At 43.3% G+C, this 17,189-nt stretch overlaps 1 protein-coding gene across 5 annotated transcripts in view; it reads right to left on the bottom strand.

Moving 5' to 3' along the window:
- Positions 1-1,095: 1,095 nt before the first annotated feature.
- Positions 1,096-17,189, bottom strand: part of FAM13A (family with sequence similarity 13 member A) — a 398,835-nt gene continuing 382,741 nt past the window's right edge. For 2 of the 5 annotated variants that reach the window (XM_063917158.1, XM_063917150.1), the window contains exons 20-23: positions 8,352-8,429; positions 5,260-5,456; positions 4,438-4,539; positions 1,096-2,884 (exon numbers count right to left, since the gene is read on the bottom strand). In XM_063917158.1, coding sequence (XP_063773228.1) covers positions 2,761-2,884; positions 4,438-4,539; positions 5,260-5,456; positions 8,352-8,429 — 501 coding nt within the window. In that variant the 3' untranslated portion in view covers positions 1,096-2,760. Of the gene's footprint in view, positions 2,885-4,437; positions 4,540-5,245; positions 5,457-8,351; positions 8,430-17,189 lie in introns of those variants that run through there. The other 3 variants (XM_063917175.1, XM_063917167.1, XM_063917183.1) reach the window with 2 other exon arrangements.

A 17,189-nucleotide genomic window follows, 5' to 3' on the forward strand; every position in this document is an offset into this window, starting at 1 on the left:
GTTAATGCCCGATAACAAGGTCATTAACCAGACAAGAAAAAATGGCTCTAATTGAATATCCCTGGGCTCACACCTATTTTCATGCCTGGTAAATTATCGGGTCTAATTGAATTCCCCCCTAAATATATTAGTTTCTTCTAAACGAAACATAATCACATAACAGCAACAACAGAATCCATTTGCCACCTCAATTACTAATTTCTAAACCTGCTAATTTTTTTAATTTCAATTAAATTTCACACAGGACACTGTATTGTTGACAAATACAATATTCTACTATTAGAAAATGTAGCATTGTGTCAGTAAAGATGACAAAACCAAAACAATGGAGCAGATGTATTAAGCCTGGAGAAGTGATAAAGCAGTGATAAGTACAAGGTAACAACGCACTAGCCAATCAGCTCCAATATGCAAATTAACAGTTAGGAGCTGATTGGCTGGTGCGTTATCACCTTGCACTTATCACTGCTTTATCACTTCTCCAGACTTAATCGTCTGCCCCAATATCACATGCTGGTGGGCAATCCTTCTGTTTCATGTCCTACTACCTGTACTATAAAATAAGGATATAATCAATGACCTGTTATTGGTCTTAAGTACCAATACATTAACATTCCGATGCCTCTCCAGCCTGGACATTAAATCCCCGTACGCACTGGGAGAGCAGTGTGCTGAGCGATCTATCAGTGACTGCTCAGCACACACCTCTCCCCCCCACTCGGCACAGCACAATGTGTGCTGTGCGAGGGGGGCGGACGGGTGCTCATTTCACCCAGTGGTGAAGTGAGCGACCTGCTAGATTGTGCCTGCATGCAGGCCAATCTAGCACCGGTAATAGCGACGCGTGGGGCCGTGCATCGCTACCGCTGTGGGGGCATACACATCTAGTAAGATTGCTTAAAATTTAAGCACGGATTTCTCCGTGTGTACCCCGCTTAAGAGGAGCAATATCAATAAAAATATTTTTGCATTTTTTAACATAAACCTAGGCAGAACAATTAAAGTAATTAAATCTAGTTTTACAATTAATGCAAAATGTAGAAACAAAATTATTTAAGAAAAATATTTATGGTGACAAATGAACACAAATATTAATGAACTCCAACTGGATTTATTAATTACTTATTTAAAAGTGTCACAGGATTTTGTCCACTTTTACGATAAGAGAAGAAAAAAACCCTCAGAAAAATAGTCTGAATATTTACTGAAGAAAAGTTAATGGAACATGGGGGAAGGCATGGAGTTTTTCAACTCCGCTTGTCCCTACCCACTAAAACCATTCAGGTCCAGGAGAAAGCAGACAACCGCATCGATCAGCCCCCAATAATGGTACAATGTAAAATAAAACACATGAAATGTAGAAATAAACATTCATATAACTCTCCTCTCTACTGTATAATGATTTGTTTTACACAACATGAGTTACACTGCAACATTGAACAGACACATATAAGCTTTGCCATACGTACAAACAGAATACAAGTTGTAGCCATTCTTATGTGTGTACTATAAGCTATTAAAGCCTCTTATGGAGCGGCCTTTTTGGTAAATATACTGTAGTCCACAGTGTTCCAATGAAGGATGGTAGGACTGGTAAAATACAGATCTGTGTGACACTGCTGGACTGAACGTGTCCTAGCGATCTATATACCCCTACACAGCGAGGGTGACTCAGGAGAGAAACTACAGGAACACTATTCTCTTATCACCACTGGGAAAAATGAGCCATGGGGGTTTGGTAGAACAACATGAAATGCAATGGGACAGGGAAATAAAGCCACATCAGTATATATTGAAAAACCACAGAAGTTTGGTTAAAACATGTAGTTGTACTGGAGATATTGGTAGCATTATAAATTACAGTCATATTTATAAAGAAGAAAGTGCATGCTGCAGAAAAGGGGAAGGGGATAGATCTTGTACACTTGTAACCCCAAAGACAAATAACTGAATCATATCATCCATTAACAGATATGATTGCTAATGGGAGAAAAAAAAATCATTCAGTAAAAACTGTCCATCAGACACCAACACAATTTGCATGGGCTGGTTAATCAGAAACAGTTTGTTGTAATATATTTCAGATTGCTCAAGCTTCCTGGCTTGCTCCTTTTGCAACTTGAAGATATGGTACCAAGGTTGCTCATCCGGATGTCACATATGATTGACAAGTGTCTTTGATGAGTAACCAAGTAGTGTTGAAATGAGGTAATCAGTTGTCCTGGATATGTTTTTCAGTATGACTACTTGGAACGCATGCCCGCATGTTTTACAGAATCAGATGGTAGACAAGAGCATCCCCAGTTCATGTCCTTTGTAGTGAGTAGAGAAGCAATATTGAATCAGTATGTAATCACTCTGGGGAGCCCACTGACCAAAGCAGGTGTGCAGTTCTGGTTCATGACAACGTAGTAAGTAGGATAAAAAAGGAGGGCCCATACTGTACCTCCCCTCTTTCATTTTGGATCATTTCTTATGACTCCAGTTATCCACACTTTTTCGTACCTTTAACTTGGAGTGTACCGGAACTAGAGCAAGAAGATTCCTGTTCTTGTTTGCTTCAATCAAGCAAAATAAAAGTTGCTGTTGACTATAAAGCCACCATGTGCAATTTAGAAATTGTCCATTTTCTTTTACTAGAGCAATGGCTTACGGGCCAAGTGAGGCATACTCCGTATACGCCGCTCCTCACGGCATTCTGCTCATTCTCAGTAGAAGTAGTTTTGGGATAAAAGCTGTTCTTCATCAAAGGAAGTCTCATTACATCGTCTGTGAAGAGCCTCGTTTACTGATTAGGACCTCCAGCAGCCGTAGCTTAGCTTTTATGTGCTTATAGTCACTGTATTCTTCTGCCATAGGACCTCTGTCTTCTTTTTGAACAGTTCTGTTGAGGCAAAAAGAAAGATTTTTTTTTTTATTGATCCTTACTTTTTACTGGAGAAAGCCCGATAATGCTGCACCAAAAGTAGTATATATCTACTATACATCTTATATAAAAATTCATCTTATTCTCTCTGGGAATACTGGGATATGAATAACCCTATAATACCTTGGCACCTTGTTCTCACATAAAGATAATAATTATGTGTTAGGCTGGGAAGGAAACTAATCAAAATAATAAAAAGTAAATGCTGGGTAAGCAGGACAAGCGAAAGGACCTAAACAGACAAAGGGTGGAACAGATAAGCCAATGTTGTGTATCAAATACCATAGTGGGTGAAGACAAAGCTCTCTCCTGGCAAACCCATTATAACACAATTAAAATTAAATACAGGTTATGGTACACAAAGAAACAGACTACTTATAACAGCCACAAATAATAGTATCTGCTATTTTGGGATCATGGTGGCCAAGAGACTGACAGCAATAATATTACTCACAATGGAAATAGGAAATATATCCTCTCCCAATTGGAGTTTAACTCAAATCTCTTCAGTTCTTATAAGCTCTTGATGCATATATATCTGTGAATGTTAACAGAAGTCACCTTAAGTTTAGAGTTCCTTTAAAGAGTTAACATGGAGTGTAGAAACCGAAAGCTAGCATTCAGGTCACACCTTCTCAATTTCAGACAACTGGTTATGAAATAGATAAGCTATTTATTCCATGAGTAACTCCACCAAACTTTTTAACATTGTGAGCAGATCTACAGAGAGCTGGTTGTTCTTAACACATAACATTAGTATTTGCACATAAATGACCTTGCTGTGATATTTGCTTGCCTGACACATCAGTTAAATAAGACCACCCACGCTCTTGTACTACCTTTGTGGACTAATGCCCTCCATAAGAAAGATCGGTCTATCACATTCACCCCTAAACCCGCATCATTACGTGGCCCGCTTTATATAGAGTCCAGGTCCCATGGTTTCACTGCAATATACATATACTTCGAAAACTTGGCAACATACACTTTCTCAGGATTTACCATTCCACAGGTGATGCTTTTAAAATACAGCGCTGTGTAGTTACGAAAATATGTGAGCTTGATGTTTTCCCTCTGGTTTACAGAATCAGAATCACTGCGTGCCAGTCCAGGCACAGAAGCCAAGTCTTTTGTAAAGACATTTATTGCTTTATTTACTAATGTAGCCTGGCTCAGATGTACTAGAATCTACAACAACAAAAAAACTCTTACTTTTTCCTTTTGTTGTTAACGGAATGCTGCAATGCTTTTTGGATTATGATTAGCTGTCACATAACAAGGGGAATGAAACTGCTGGAAAGTAATGTCCCCATAGCCTCCCAGAACTGTAGTGACAGTTGAGACAAAGCCTGAAGTATACATGTTACAGAGACACTAATTAGAATTAACGTGATGTCTGCTCTAAATACATCCAGGCAAAAGCAAGTTCTCAACATGGCACTATTCATGTAATGTAGAAACAATGGATGCCATTTCAGAATAACATACCTGCTTATATTACATTCACTCACCTTCCATTTTGTCTAAAAAAATTGTCTTCATAATCTCGAAGCTTTTTCCTGCTCCTCTTTTTCTCCTCCCTTGCTTCCTGAAGCTGTTCTAGGAGTTCCGGCCTATAAGGAGAATACAGGTAAATTCAGGTCATGCTAATGTAAATCAATGACTCTCTAGGTGCATCAACAAGCCCATACTTCATGTACTAGAGTTATGAAACAGTCCTGGTTTTCTCTACAGTGGTTACCTAACATGGTGATGCCTCTGAGACGCAGACTGTATAATCACACAACAGAAGTGGAACAAAAGTGTTTTTACATTTATTTATTAGATATAGTCAAATGTAAACCACCTTCTAGATGTATGCAAGGAGTGTATCAATGATACCTTGAGTCGTTAAGAAATGTTTTTATTAAGCACATATGTTCTCTTACTTTGAAGCTGTACCACCATAATTAAAATGGCTGTACAGTTAATATGTACACAGTAAATCTGTAACAACCACCACAGAGGGAAGGGATATTAACCAGATGTTATCATCAGGATAAAAAGCTAATTCCTGCGTTATATTTCACATCTAGGCCTTCTCGACGGTTTCAGACTAACGTATATTAGATCAGCCACTGTATTGTGGCATGCATGGCTAGAGATTACAACAGACATAAATGATGGTAGACAGAGCCAAAGAGGGGTGAAAGAAGAGCAATAATTACTAAGGAGATCATGGATTTGCAGAAAGAGAAATGGCAAAAAGTACAGCAGGAACTGGAGCAGCATTTCAAATGGATTTAAGCTCTTTGCATTAAGATACAGATATATTTTTACCAAATGCAACATACACAGATGCAGAATGGAGATTGCCAAGCCCAAGGTCTTGGCTACTCTTTGATGGAGTGTTGTCATCTACTGGAGATACAAAGCCATCTGCTTCATCCTCGAGTTGATCCAAGAAACTTCGTACAGTGAAATCTGGTTTCATTGTTACAGCAAAATCAGTGTTCACGGTGCTGTCATCTTCTGACCCTTCTTCTTCTTCCTAAAAATACCCCAGCCAGGGTTAAACCAAATATTTTAGATTCATGTAATACAAATATGACACAGATCTGAAGCTCTTGGGGAGGTGCAACAGGATGTAAACAATCCACTTCAAATCAGATTAGTACATGTGACCAAAATATAAGCACATGGTTAGTAACATACAGATAAAGTTATAATTCTTTACATGGCAACAATTTCATCCATTAAATTTACATTCCACAGACCCAATCAATAAATAAAACTGGAATTATGGGGAAAAAAAATTAGAAAATCCTGAGAAGTATTCAACACGTACATTTGGGTACAGTGTTGTCATGGGAACTCAATCCTGAAGGGTGCAGGACCATTTATTAAACACCAGGCCTAAAACATGAAACTTAAGTGCAAAGTCATCCTGAAAATGCTTCTTGGACAAACATACACCAGGCGTAGCCAATGCTCATGTCAGTCAGTTTAGAGACAATAAAAACAATTTAGGATGAATATACAAATGTACACAGAGAATGAAAAAGTAACACGCACAATCTCCCATCCTTCAAATTAGTGTTACTCAACCCAGATCTCTGATCTGGAGCTGGTGTACTCATTACTGAGTGGTTTTCGTGTCCCTGTGGATGAGAGTTAAGTTTAACTGCCCTAGGGCACTGATAGATGCTTTCAAACACTGCCCTCTGCGATGCAGGAAGTGATCAGGTGGTGGAATACAGTGTTCAGTCTGAGATGCATCTTTAAAGTCAAAGTAATATCCTTTCCATAGGCTAGAGTTGAAAATGAAGGAGAGAAGGGGCACACAAGGGTGTCTGGGATAAAAACAATAATCAATCCCCCCCCCCACCCCCCAAAAAAACAACAACAATAAAAAAAAAAAACAATAGCAACAAGATAGACCAGAATGATCTACAAGGAGACTTTTTGGGGGCATCATCAATATATATTATTAAAATGTACTGGACCTGCTTATGACTATTTGAAGTTACTAAAAAATCCATATTCCATCAGAATATCATCCAAATTTTCCACCACATAGGAAAAGGAAGAACAATATGAAGGGTGCAGTTATCTTACCTCAGTCCACAAGTGTTGTTAGCCCCCTAGAACATAGTTTCTCAAACTCGGTCCCCAGGACAACAAACAATTCATGTTTTCCAGGTCTCCTCAGAGAATCACAACTGAAATAATTAGCTCCACCTGTGGATCTTTTAAAATGTGTCAAGGCCCGTACACACTGGTCGATATATCGGCCGTTCTCTTGAACGGCCGATACATCGCGGGACCGTCGGCCAATGTGTACGGGCGATACGTCTGTATCTAACGATATTTTGGCGCGTCGCTGTGTGTGTGTGTATGGGGCGGTCGTCCGACCGCCCGTACACATGCTGCGGCGGACGGTGGTGATTGACAGGTGAACTGGGCGGGCGCCCGCCCAGTTCATGACGTCAGTCCCCCGACGGATCGGGCAGTGTGCATGCACAGCACACTGCCCGATCCGTACATAGATATATCTGCAGATCAATTGATCTGCAGATATATCTACTAGTGTGTACCCACCTTCAGTGAGAAATTAATACTCACACCTGTGCACCTGCTGGGTGATCTGGAAAACGTGAACTGTACATGGGGTCCTGAGGACAGAGTCTGAGACCTATGCTACGCTGGGTAGAAGGAGTTCCACTCATACTAGGCCTCTTTTTACACAATATATTTCTGGAATGGAGCTGTACCATATGTCTAGCATTGGGGCTGCATACAGGGCATTAAGCTGTAACATACCTGTATGCTTGGCATGGGACAGTACTGTATAGGGGCTAATAGACTGGAATTATTCTATATGGAGCAGTAATATTTATATTATGATATGTTATTCTATGCTGTCATGAGTTTGTAATGCACAGTAGTTACTGTACTTTGGAGTTATATTATATACTGTATTACTGTATATACATATACTTGTGTTATGTAATAGATATGTATACCTCCCAACATGACCCTCTCCAGGAGGGACAGAAGGCTCTGCTCCTGGACTTCCCTTTTAATTTATAATTGCCATCACCTGTGCTGAAACACCTTTCTTATCCATTAACCTGTTCAAAACAGGCGCCGGCAATCTTCAATTAAGAGAAAAGTCCAGAAACAGAGCATTGTGTCCCTCCTGGAAACGGTCATGTTGGGAGGTATGGATATGGAGCTGTACTGTACGCTAATCATCACATGATGATTACTTGGAGCTATACAACATGGTAGTCACAAAACATACTGATGCATTAGTGGTGTGGATGTGGTGAAAAGATGGCGTTTGGTACCCTTGCACTGTTATATAGACTTTGCCTGCTTCAGTACTGACTGTGGGGTGGATGAGAAATGCTGAATGACCCATACATCTCAATAGACTGGCCGTGTAGAGAAGCATCCCATGTGCGGTTAGAAAGTCCTTGAATGACCCAGTCACAGTGACTAGGTAAATGCATTTGCCTCACAGAATGAGCTCTGACATCAGCATGAACATATAAAAGATTGTTATATACACTTAGAATTTACCAGAGCCTGCAAGGCTCCCAAAGCATACTGTAATGATTACATTTGATGGAGGGAGAAAATCAAATGTCAGTGCAAGCTTAACAAAATACAGCAAAGTCACAGGAACATAAAGAAACAAGCTGTGAAAATCATCTAGAACATAAAGCACAAAAGCCAACGCAATCAGAGCGATGGACAATGTATGGAAGCTTATACATAGCTAGCTGGGCTGAAGCAGGTACTGATTTTTGAGAAGCACTGCAAGGAATCAAGGCACCAAGTACAAGAAAACACTCAGGATTAAAGGGTTGATTGGCTTGTGGGATTCTGATGCAGATTTAGCAGTTATTGTCATTAGCAGCTGAAGTCTTATCTTTACCTCCTTGAAGAAGGATGCTGTTTCACCCTCGATTATTGGCTGCAGCAAAGGGCTTCTCCGCTTGCTCGAGGGGGATCCCTGTGATGAGTGTTAACAAGTATGTTACACCGTGAATCCCTGACTGAAAACATCCCGAGACCTACTTAACAGCTATTGAGTCTACTGTGCCTAACAGGACTTGGAGAAATGCTAGGCAAAGTATTCACAGGCCTCTGACAAGCAGAACAATGGTACGTCATCTATTCCTACATAACAGTGCTTAAATATACATTGAAATAATAGGCAACGAACATCGGCAATATCAGAAGTTATGGTGCAGACATATATATTCCTGAAAACAAGATCTATGGTTGTGCTAATAACCATTGTACTTGGATGCAGAAAAATATGTTTTATTCTGTTAGTTCATTGGTATGTTGATGAGAGTACTGCATTAACATACTAAATGGGATACAACTTAGATTCGCCAGACATTAAGTACAAAACCACAATGTCCCTCATATATTCATACACTGGACAGTTGATTAATGGTTACTGAGTTAAGAGCTTTCCTTACCTCCCCTTACAGCAGGCATTCACAACTTCGGTCTCCATGCTTGAGCACAGGTGACTTAATTAGTACCTCAGTTATTTTGATTTAACCATCTGTGCTGAAGCCTGGATATCACCAAAACCTATACTGTTAGTGTGCCTTGAGGAACGAGGTTGGGAATGCCTGACTTAGAGAGTAACTTATTTTGCTTCAATAGCGCAAGCATAGTTACTATGTAACTGCAGTCTTCCCAAACACTTGCCATAGCTCCTGAACCTTGATTGTAGGATGTTCTACTAGCAGCATTCACAGTATTCTCATATACTGTCCTGCTTATGAAACGCTATACTATGATGGCACATTACAATGTACTCTAATCATACTTACCTACTTTTTACTTCTTCTCTCCCTGAGAAAGTTGCTACATACTGCAGTGGGGGCAGGGCCATGATGATGTAGATCACTTTCAATTCTCTCACTACACACCATGCCCACATCACTAGGAAGATGTCAAAGATTTTGCTCTATAATATAGTACTCCATGGTGAGCATCCTCTCATCTGCAGCATGCTTTCATGGCCTTGCCGTAGGGATGGCCATCGACCACCGATGATTTCTAATCATCAATGCTTTATGGCCAATTTTGAATGCTTTTGCCATCGATGGGAGAGAACCAGATGGTTTCCCTCCATCGATGGCACAGCACAGACAAATATGTTTTTAAAAAATAAAAAAATTGGCAAGGTGCCAGGACTCTGAGCATAGCTCTGCCCCTGACTTCAGCGAAGTCTGGCCCCCGGGCAGTGATTAGCCGTGTTTCATTCACCGAAATAACAGGGATGACCATTGATGAGTGAAACCATTGATGGTCTTCCACAGCACAGTTGGTGACCATTGATGGCCACTCTCAGTTTCACCATCGATGACAACCATCGATGGTGAACACACCGATGGCCATCCCTACCATGCCGTCATAAATGTGGTGTGCGCAGTCACACTCTTATCTTCAGCTCTTACAGACTCCTTTAAAAGATAAAATTTAAGTTATCTGGACTTTTAGGAAGCTCACTACTTCAACTGCTAATTATTAAATGCAATTTCCCTATATAAAGAGCTAGCACTATTATTATAATTTCAGGCAAATCTTTGATGAAGGCTGTCAATGTATGCATACAGGAAGACACATTTCTGCAGTTCTCCAGAGTCCTATGGTGATTTTCACACAGACCACTTTACAAAGGTGAAACATTTTGTCTTATCTGCACATCAGACTTCCTAACAGAAAAGCATTAAGGAATTATCAAAGTATCCTTCCGAATCTGACATTTGTTCAACTTTTTGTATTTTAAGTCAAGTGGACCCTTAGAGACAGACAAGACACCTCACTGCATGCTTGAGCCTGGTCTCAAAACACCAAGGCTCCTAATATGTAACACAAACCTAAAACCTATCCAAATGTATATATAAAACACACATGGCCTTTAGTGATGTTTTCAAGATCAATAGCCCAAATAAATGTGAAAATAAAAGCATCAATTATAGATTTACTAAATATCTAAATATTTTTCAAGGTGTTCATTTGTATGATTGGAAGCATAGGTTCCAGTTCTGCAGGAGAGGAGTGTGCTAGTCATACTTGAATAGTCCCCCCAGAATTTCAGTGATGAATAGTCCCCCCAGAATTTCAGTGAGTCTTCCCAGACTTCTGTGAGAGTAGGTCACCCTCCTGGATCCCGCTTCCCTTTCTTGGAAGTGGCCAGGCATCTAATATGCAAAGTGTGTCATCAGGCACCACCTCCACTGCCAGCCATTGCACACTGGTTGCCAAAACTTGATGATATGACTCTCCTTATCATGACATCATGACCTACACTGTACAAATACGCAAACTGCTAGGGAAAAAAAAGTAGGCAATAAACTTGAGCACCCCAAATATTTGTGCTGCCACTAACCAAGTCAATGCATGTTGTCACTTTCAGTCATATGGAGGAATAAAGTGAGAACCACCAAATTAGGCTTTATTATTGGAAGACATCTTATAAGCAGCTAAAATCCATAACAGCCAGTATGTTTAGAAGGCTATGTAATTGTAGGTGTTGCAAAAGTTTTAAATAAATTGTTAAAAAATGGAAATCACATTGTTGACTCAACACCAGTACTTACCACAGCTGATCTAACAGTTTTCTAAACATTGCCGCTGTGCAGAATACATTTTCTCATTCATGGAGTGTCCTATCTATCTATCTTATCTATCTATCTATCTATCTATCTTATCTATCTATCTATCTATCGCTTTTTAATAGGATGGTTTAGCAATAAAAAATAAGAATTTACTTACCGATAATTCTATTTCTCATAGTCCGTAGTGGATGCTGGGAACTCCGAAAGGACCATGGGGAATAGCGGCTCCGCAGGAGACTGGGCACAAAAGTAAAAGCTTTAGGACTACCTGGTGTGCACTGGCTCCTCCCCCTATGACCCTCCTCCAAGCCTCAGTTAGGATACTGTGCCCGGACGAGCGTACACAATAAGGAAGGATTTTGAATCCCGGGTAAGACTCATACCAGCCACACCAATCACACCGTACAACTTGTGATCTGAACCCAGTTAACAGCATGATAACAGAAGGAGCCTCTGAAAAGATGGCTCACAACAATAATAACCCGATTTTTGTAACAATAACTATGTACAAGTATTGCAGACAATCCGCACTTGGGATGGGCGCCCAGCATCCACTACGGACTATGAGAAATAGAATTATCGGTAAGTAAATTCTTATTTTCTCTGACGTCCTAGTGGATGCTGGGAACTCCGAAAGGACCATGGGGATTATACCAAAGCTCCCAAACGGGCGGGAGAGTGCGGATGACTCTGCAGCACCGAATGAGAGAACTCCAGGTCCTCCTCAGCCAGGGTATCAAATTTGTAGAATTTAGCAAACGTGTTTGCCCCTGACCAAGTAGCTGCTCGGCAAAGTTGTAAAGCCGAGACCCCTCGGGCAGCCGCCCAAGATGAGCCCACTTTCCTTGTGGAATGGGCTTTTACAGATTTTGGCTGTGGCAGGCCTGCCACAGAATGTGCAAGCTGAATTGTACTACAAATCCAACGAGCAATAGTCTGCTTAGAAGCAGGAGCACCCAGCTTGTTGGGTGCATACAGGATAAACAGCGAGTCAGATTTTCTGACTCCAGCCGTCCTGGAAACATATATTTTCAGGGCCCTGACTACGTCCAGCAACTTGGAGTCCTCCAAGTCCCTAGTAGCCGCAGGTACCACAATAGGCTGGTTTAAGTGAAACGCTGAAACCACCTTAGGGAGAAATTGAGGACGAGTCCTCAATTCTGCCCTGTCCATATGAAAAATTAGGTAAAGGCTTTTATAGGATAAAGCCGCCAATTCTGAGACACGCCTGGCTGAAGCCAGGGCTAACAGCATTACCACTTTCCATGTGAGATATTTTAAGTCCACAGTGGTGAGTGGTTCAAACCAATGTGATTTTAGGAACCCCAAAACTACATTGAGATCCCAAGGTGCCACTGGAGGCACAAAAGGAGGCTGTATATGCAGTACCCCCTTGACAAACGTCTGAACTTCAGGAACTGAAGCTAGTTCTTTCTGGAAGAAAATCGACAGGGCCGAAATTTGAACCTTAATGGACCCTAATTTTAGGCCCATTAACAGTCCTGTTTGCAGGAAATGCAGGAAACGACCCAGTTGAAATTCCCCTGTAGGGGCCTTCCTGGCCTCACACCACGCAACATATTTACGCCAAATACGGTGATAATGTTGCACGGTTACATCCTTCCTGGCTTTGATCAGGGTAGGGATGACTTCATCCGGAATGCCTTTTTCCTTCAGGATCCGGCGTTCAACCGCCATGCCGTCAAACGCAGCCGCGGTAAGTCTTGGAACAGACAGGGTCCCTGCTGGAGCAGGTCCTTTCTTAGAGGTAGAGGCCACGGGTCCTCCGTGAGCATCTCTTGAAGTTCCGGGTACCAAGTCCTTCTTGGCCAATCCGGAGCCACGAGTATAGTCCTTACTCCTCTCCTTCTTATGATTCTCAGTACCTTGGGTATGAGAGAAAGAGGAGGGAACACATACACTGACTGGTACACCCACGGTGTTACCAGAGCGTCCACAGCTATTGCCTCAGGGTCCCTTGACCTGGCGCAATATCTGTCTAGTTTTTTGTTGAGGCGGGACGCCATCATGTCCACCTTTGGTTTTTCCCAACAGTTCACAATCATGTGGAAGACTTCTGGGTGAAGTCCCCACTCCCCCGGGTGGAGGTCGTGTCTGCTGAGGAAGTCTGCTTCCCAGTTGTCCACTCCTGGAATGAACACTGCTGACAGTGCTATCACATGATTTTCCGCCCAGCGAAGAATCCTTGCAACTTCTGCCATTGCCCTCCTGCTTCTTGTGCCGCCCTGTCTGTTTACGTGGGCGACTGCCGTGATGTTGTCCGACTGGATCAACACCGGCTGACCCTGAAGCAGAGGCCTTGCTTGACTTAGGGCATTGTAAATGGCCCTTAGTTCCAGGATATTTATGTGAAATTACGTTTCCATGCTTGACCACAAGCCCTGGAAATTTCTTCCCTGTGTGACTGCTCCCCAGCCTCTCAGGCTGGCATCCGTGGTCACCAGGACCCAGTCCTGAATGCCGAATCTGCGGCCCTCTAGAAGATGAGCACTCTGCAACCACCACAGGAGAGACACCCTTGTCCTTGGAGACAGGGTTATCCGCTGATGCATCTGAAGATGCGATCCGGACCATTTGTCCAGCAGATCCCACTGAAAAGTTCTTGCGTGGAATCTGCCGAATGGAATCGCTTCGTAAGAAGCCACCATTTTTCCCAGGACCCTTGTGCATTGATGCACTGACACTTGGCCTGGTTTTAGGAGGTTCCTGACTAGCTCGGATAACTCCCTGGCTTTCTCCTCCGGGAGAAACACCTTTTTCTGGACTGTGTCCAGAATCATCCCTAGGAACAGCAGACGTGTCGTCGGAATCAGCTGCGATTTTGGAATATTTAGAATCCACCCGTGCTGTCGTAGTACTACTTGAGATAGTGCTACTCCGACCTCTAACTGTTCCCTGGACCTTGCCCTTATCAGGAGATCGTCCAAGTAAGGGATAATTAAGACGCCTTTTCTTCGAAGAAGAATCATCATTTCGGCCATTACCTTGGTAAAGACCCGGGGTGCCGTGGACAATCCAAACGGCAGCGTCTGAAACTGATAGTGACAGTTCTGTACCACAAACCTGAGGTACCCTTGGTGAGAAGGGCAAATTGGGACATGGAGGTAAGCATCCTTGATGTCCAGAGACACCATATAGTCCCCTTCTTCCAGGTTCGCTATCACTGCTCTGAGTGACTCCATCTTGAATTTGAACCTTTGTATGTAAGTGTTCAAGGATTTCAGATTTAAAATAGGTCTCACCGAGCCGTCCGGCTTCGGTACCACAAACAGCGTGGAATAATACCCCTTTCCCTGTTGTAGGAGGGGTACCTTGATTATCACCTGCTGGGAATACAGCTTGTGAATGGCTTCCAATACCGCCTCCCTGTCGGAGGGAGACGTTGGTAAAGCAGACTTCAGGAACCGGCGAGGGGGAGACGTCTCGAATTCCAATTTGTACCCCTGAGATACTACCTGCAGGATCCAGGGGTCCACTTGCGAGTGAGCCCACTGCGCGCTGAAATTCTTGAGACGGGCCCCCACCGTGCCTGAGTCCGCTTGTAAGGCCCCAGCGTCATGCTGAGGACTTGGCAGAAGCGGGGGAGGGCTTCTGTTCCTGGGAAGAGGCTGCCTGCTGCAGTCTTTTTCCCCTTCCTCTGCCCCGGGGCAGATATGAGTGGCCTTTTGCCCGCTTGCCCTTATGGGGACGAAAGGACTGAGCCTGAAAAGACGGTGTCTTTTCTGCTGAGAGGTGACCTGGGGTAAAAAGGTGGATTTCCCAGCCGTTGCCGTGGCCACCAGGTCCGATAGACCGACCCCAAATAACTCCTCCCCTTTATACGGCAATACTTCCATATGCCGTTTGGAATCCGCATCACCTGACCACTGTCGCGTCCATAACCCTCTTCTGGCAGAAATGGACAGCGCACTTACTCTTGATGCCAGAGTGCAAATATCCCTCTGTGCATCTCGCATATATACAAATGCATCCTTTAAATGCTCTATAGTCAATAATATACTGTCCCTGTCCAGGGTATCAATATTTTCAGTCAGGGAATCCGACCACGCCACCCCAGCACTGCACATCCAGGCTGAGGCGATTGCTGGTCGCAGTATAATACCAGTATGTGTGTATATACTTTTTAGGATATTTTCCAGCTTCCTATCAGCTGGCTCCTTGAGGGCGGCCGTATCAGGAGACGGTAACGCCACTTGTTTTGATAAGCTTGTGAGCGCCTTATCTACCCTAGGGGGTGTTTCCCAACGCGCCCTAACCTCTGGCGGGAAAGGGTATAATGCCAATAATTTTTTAGAAATTAGCAGTTTTTTATCGGGGGAAACCCACGCTTCATCACACACCTCATTTAATTCATCTGATTCAGGAAAAACTATGGGTAGTTTTTTCACACCCCACATAATACCCTTTTTTGTGGTACTTGTAGTATCAGAAATGTTCAAAACCTCCTTCATTGCCGTGATCATGTAACGTGTGGCCCTACTGGAAAATACTTTTGTTTCCTCACCGTCGACACTGGAGTCAGTGTCCGTGTCTGGGTCTGTGTCGACCATCTGAGGTAACGGGCGCTTTAGAGCCCCTGACGGTGTTTGAGACGCCTGTACAGGTAATAACTGATTTGCCGGCTGTCTCATGTCGTCAACAGACTTTTGTAAAGTGCTGACGCTATCACGTAATTCCTTCCATAAGACCATCCAGTCAGGTGTCGACTCCCTAGGGGGTGACATCACTATTACAGGCAATTGCTCCGCCTCCATACCATTTTCCTCCTCATACATGTCGACACAACGTACCGACACACAGCACACACACAGGGAATGCTCTGATAGAGGACAGGACCCCACTAGCCCTTTGGGGAGACAGAGGGAGAGTTTGCCAGCACACACCGGAGCGCTATATATATATATATATATATATATATATATATATATATATATATATATACATACACAGGGATAACCTTATATAAGTGTTTTTCCCTTATATAGCTGCTGTATTGATTTATCTGACAAATTAGTGCCCCCCCTCTCTTGTTTTACCCTGTTTCTGTAGTGCAGGACTGCAGGGGAGAGTCAGGGAGACGTCCTTCCAGCGGAGCTGTGAAGGAAAATGGCGCTTGTGTGCTGAGGAGATAGGCTCCGCCCCCTTCTCGGCGGCCTTTCTCCCGCTTTTTTAAGGAAAAACTGGCAGGGGTTAAATGCATCCATATAGCCCAGGAGCTATATGTGATGTATTTTTTGCCATCTAAGGTGTTTTCATTGCGTCTCAGGGCGCCCCCCCCCCCAGCGCCCTGCACCCTCAGTGACCGGAGTGTGAAGTGTGCTGAGAGCAATGGCGCACAGCTGCGGTGCTGTGCGCTACCTTATTGAAGACAGGACGTCTTCTGCCGCCGATTTCCCGGACCTCTTCTGTCTTCTGGCTCTGTAAGGGGGCCGGCGGCGCGGCTCTGGGACCCATCCATGGCTGGGCCTGTGATCGTCCCTCTGGAGCTAATGTCCAGTAGCCTAAGAAGCCCAATCCACTCTGCACGCAGGTGAGTTCGCTTCTTCTCCCCTTAGTCCCTCGGTGCAGTGAACCTGTTGCCAGCAGGATTCACTGAAAATAAAAAACCTATACTTAAACTTTTTCACTAAGCAGCTCAGGAGAGCCACCTAGTGTGCACCCTTCTGGTTCGGGCACAAAAATCTAACTGAGGCTTGGAGGAGGGTCATAGGGGGAGGAGCCAGTGCACACCAGGTAGTCCTAAAGCTTTTACTTTTGTGCCCAGTCTCCTGTGGAGCCGCTATTCCCCATGGTCCTTTCGGAGTTCCCAGCATCCACTAGGACGTCAGAGAAACAAGGTATAACATCTGACTCATTTAAGCCCCTTTAATGTCTTAGTTATAGTATGTCTAACAATTACAAGTGTGTGTGTTTGAGGGACACTGATTTGTAATACAGTAATTCCACTCTCAAAGTTTATAATCATCTGCACAGTGCTGCTTTTCAGTGCAACACAATTTTCCATATATGTTACCTGGGGCGTTTTAAGAGAAGAGGGGGACCGTGTGCACATTCCATGTGGGCCTCTCCTCTCTGCAGTGATGTAGACTCTGCGCATATGCAGG

The sequence above is a fragment of the Pseudophryne corroboree genome, chromosome 1, assembly GCF_028390025.1.
Source record: "Pseudophryne corroboree isolate aPseCor3 chromosome 1, aPseCor3.hap2, whole genome shotgun sequence".
Classification (NCBI taxonomy): domain Eukaryota; kingdom Metazoa; phylum Chordata; class Amphibia; order Anura; family Myobatrachidae; genus Pseudophryne; species Pseudophryne corroboree.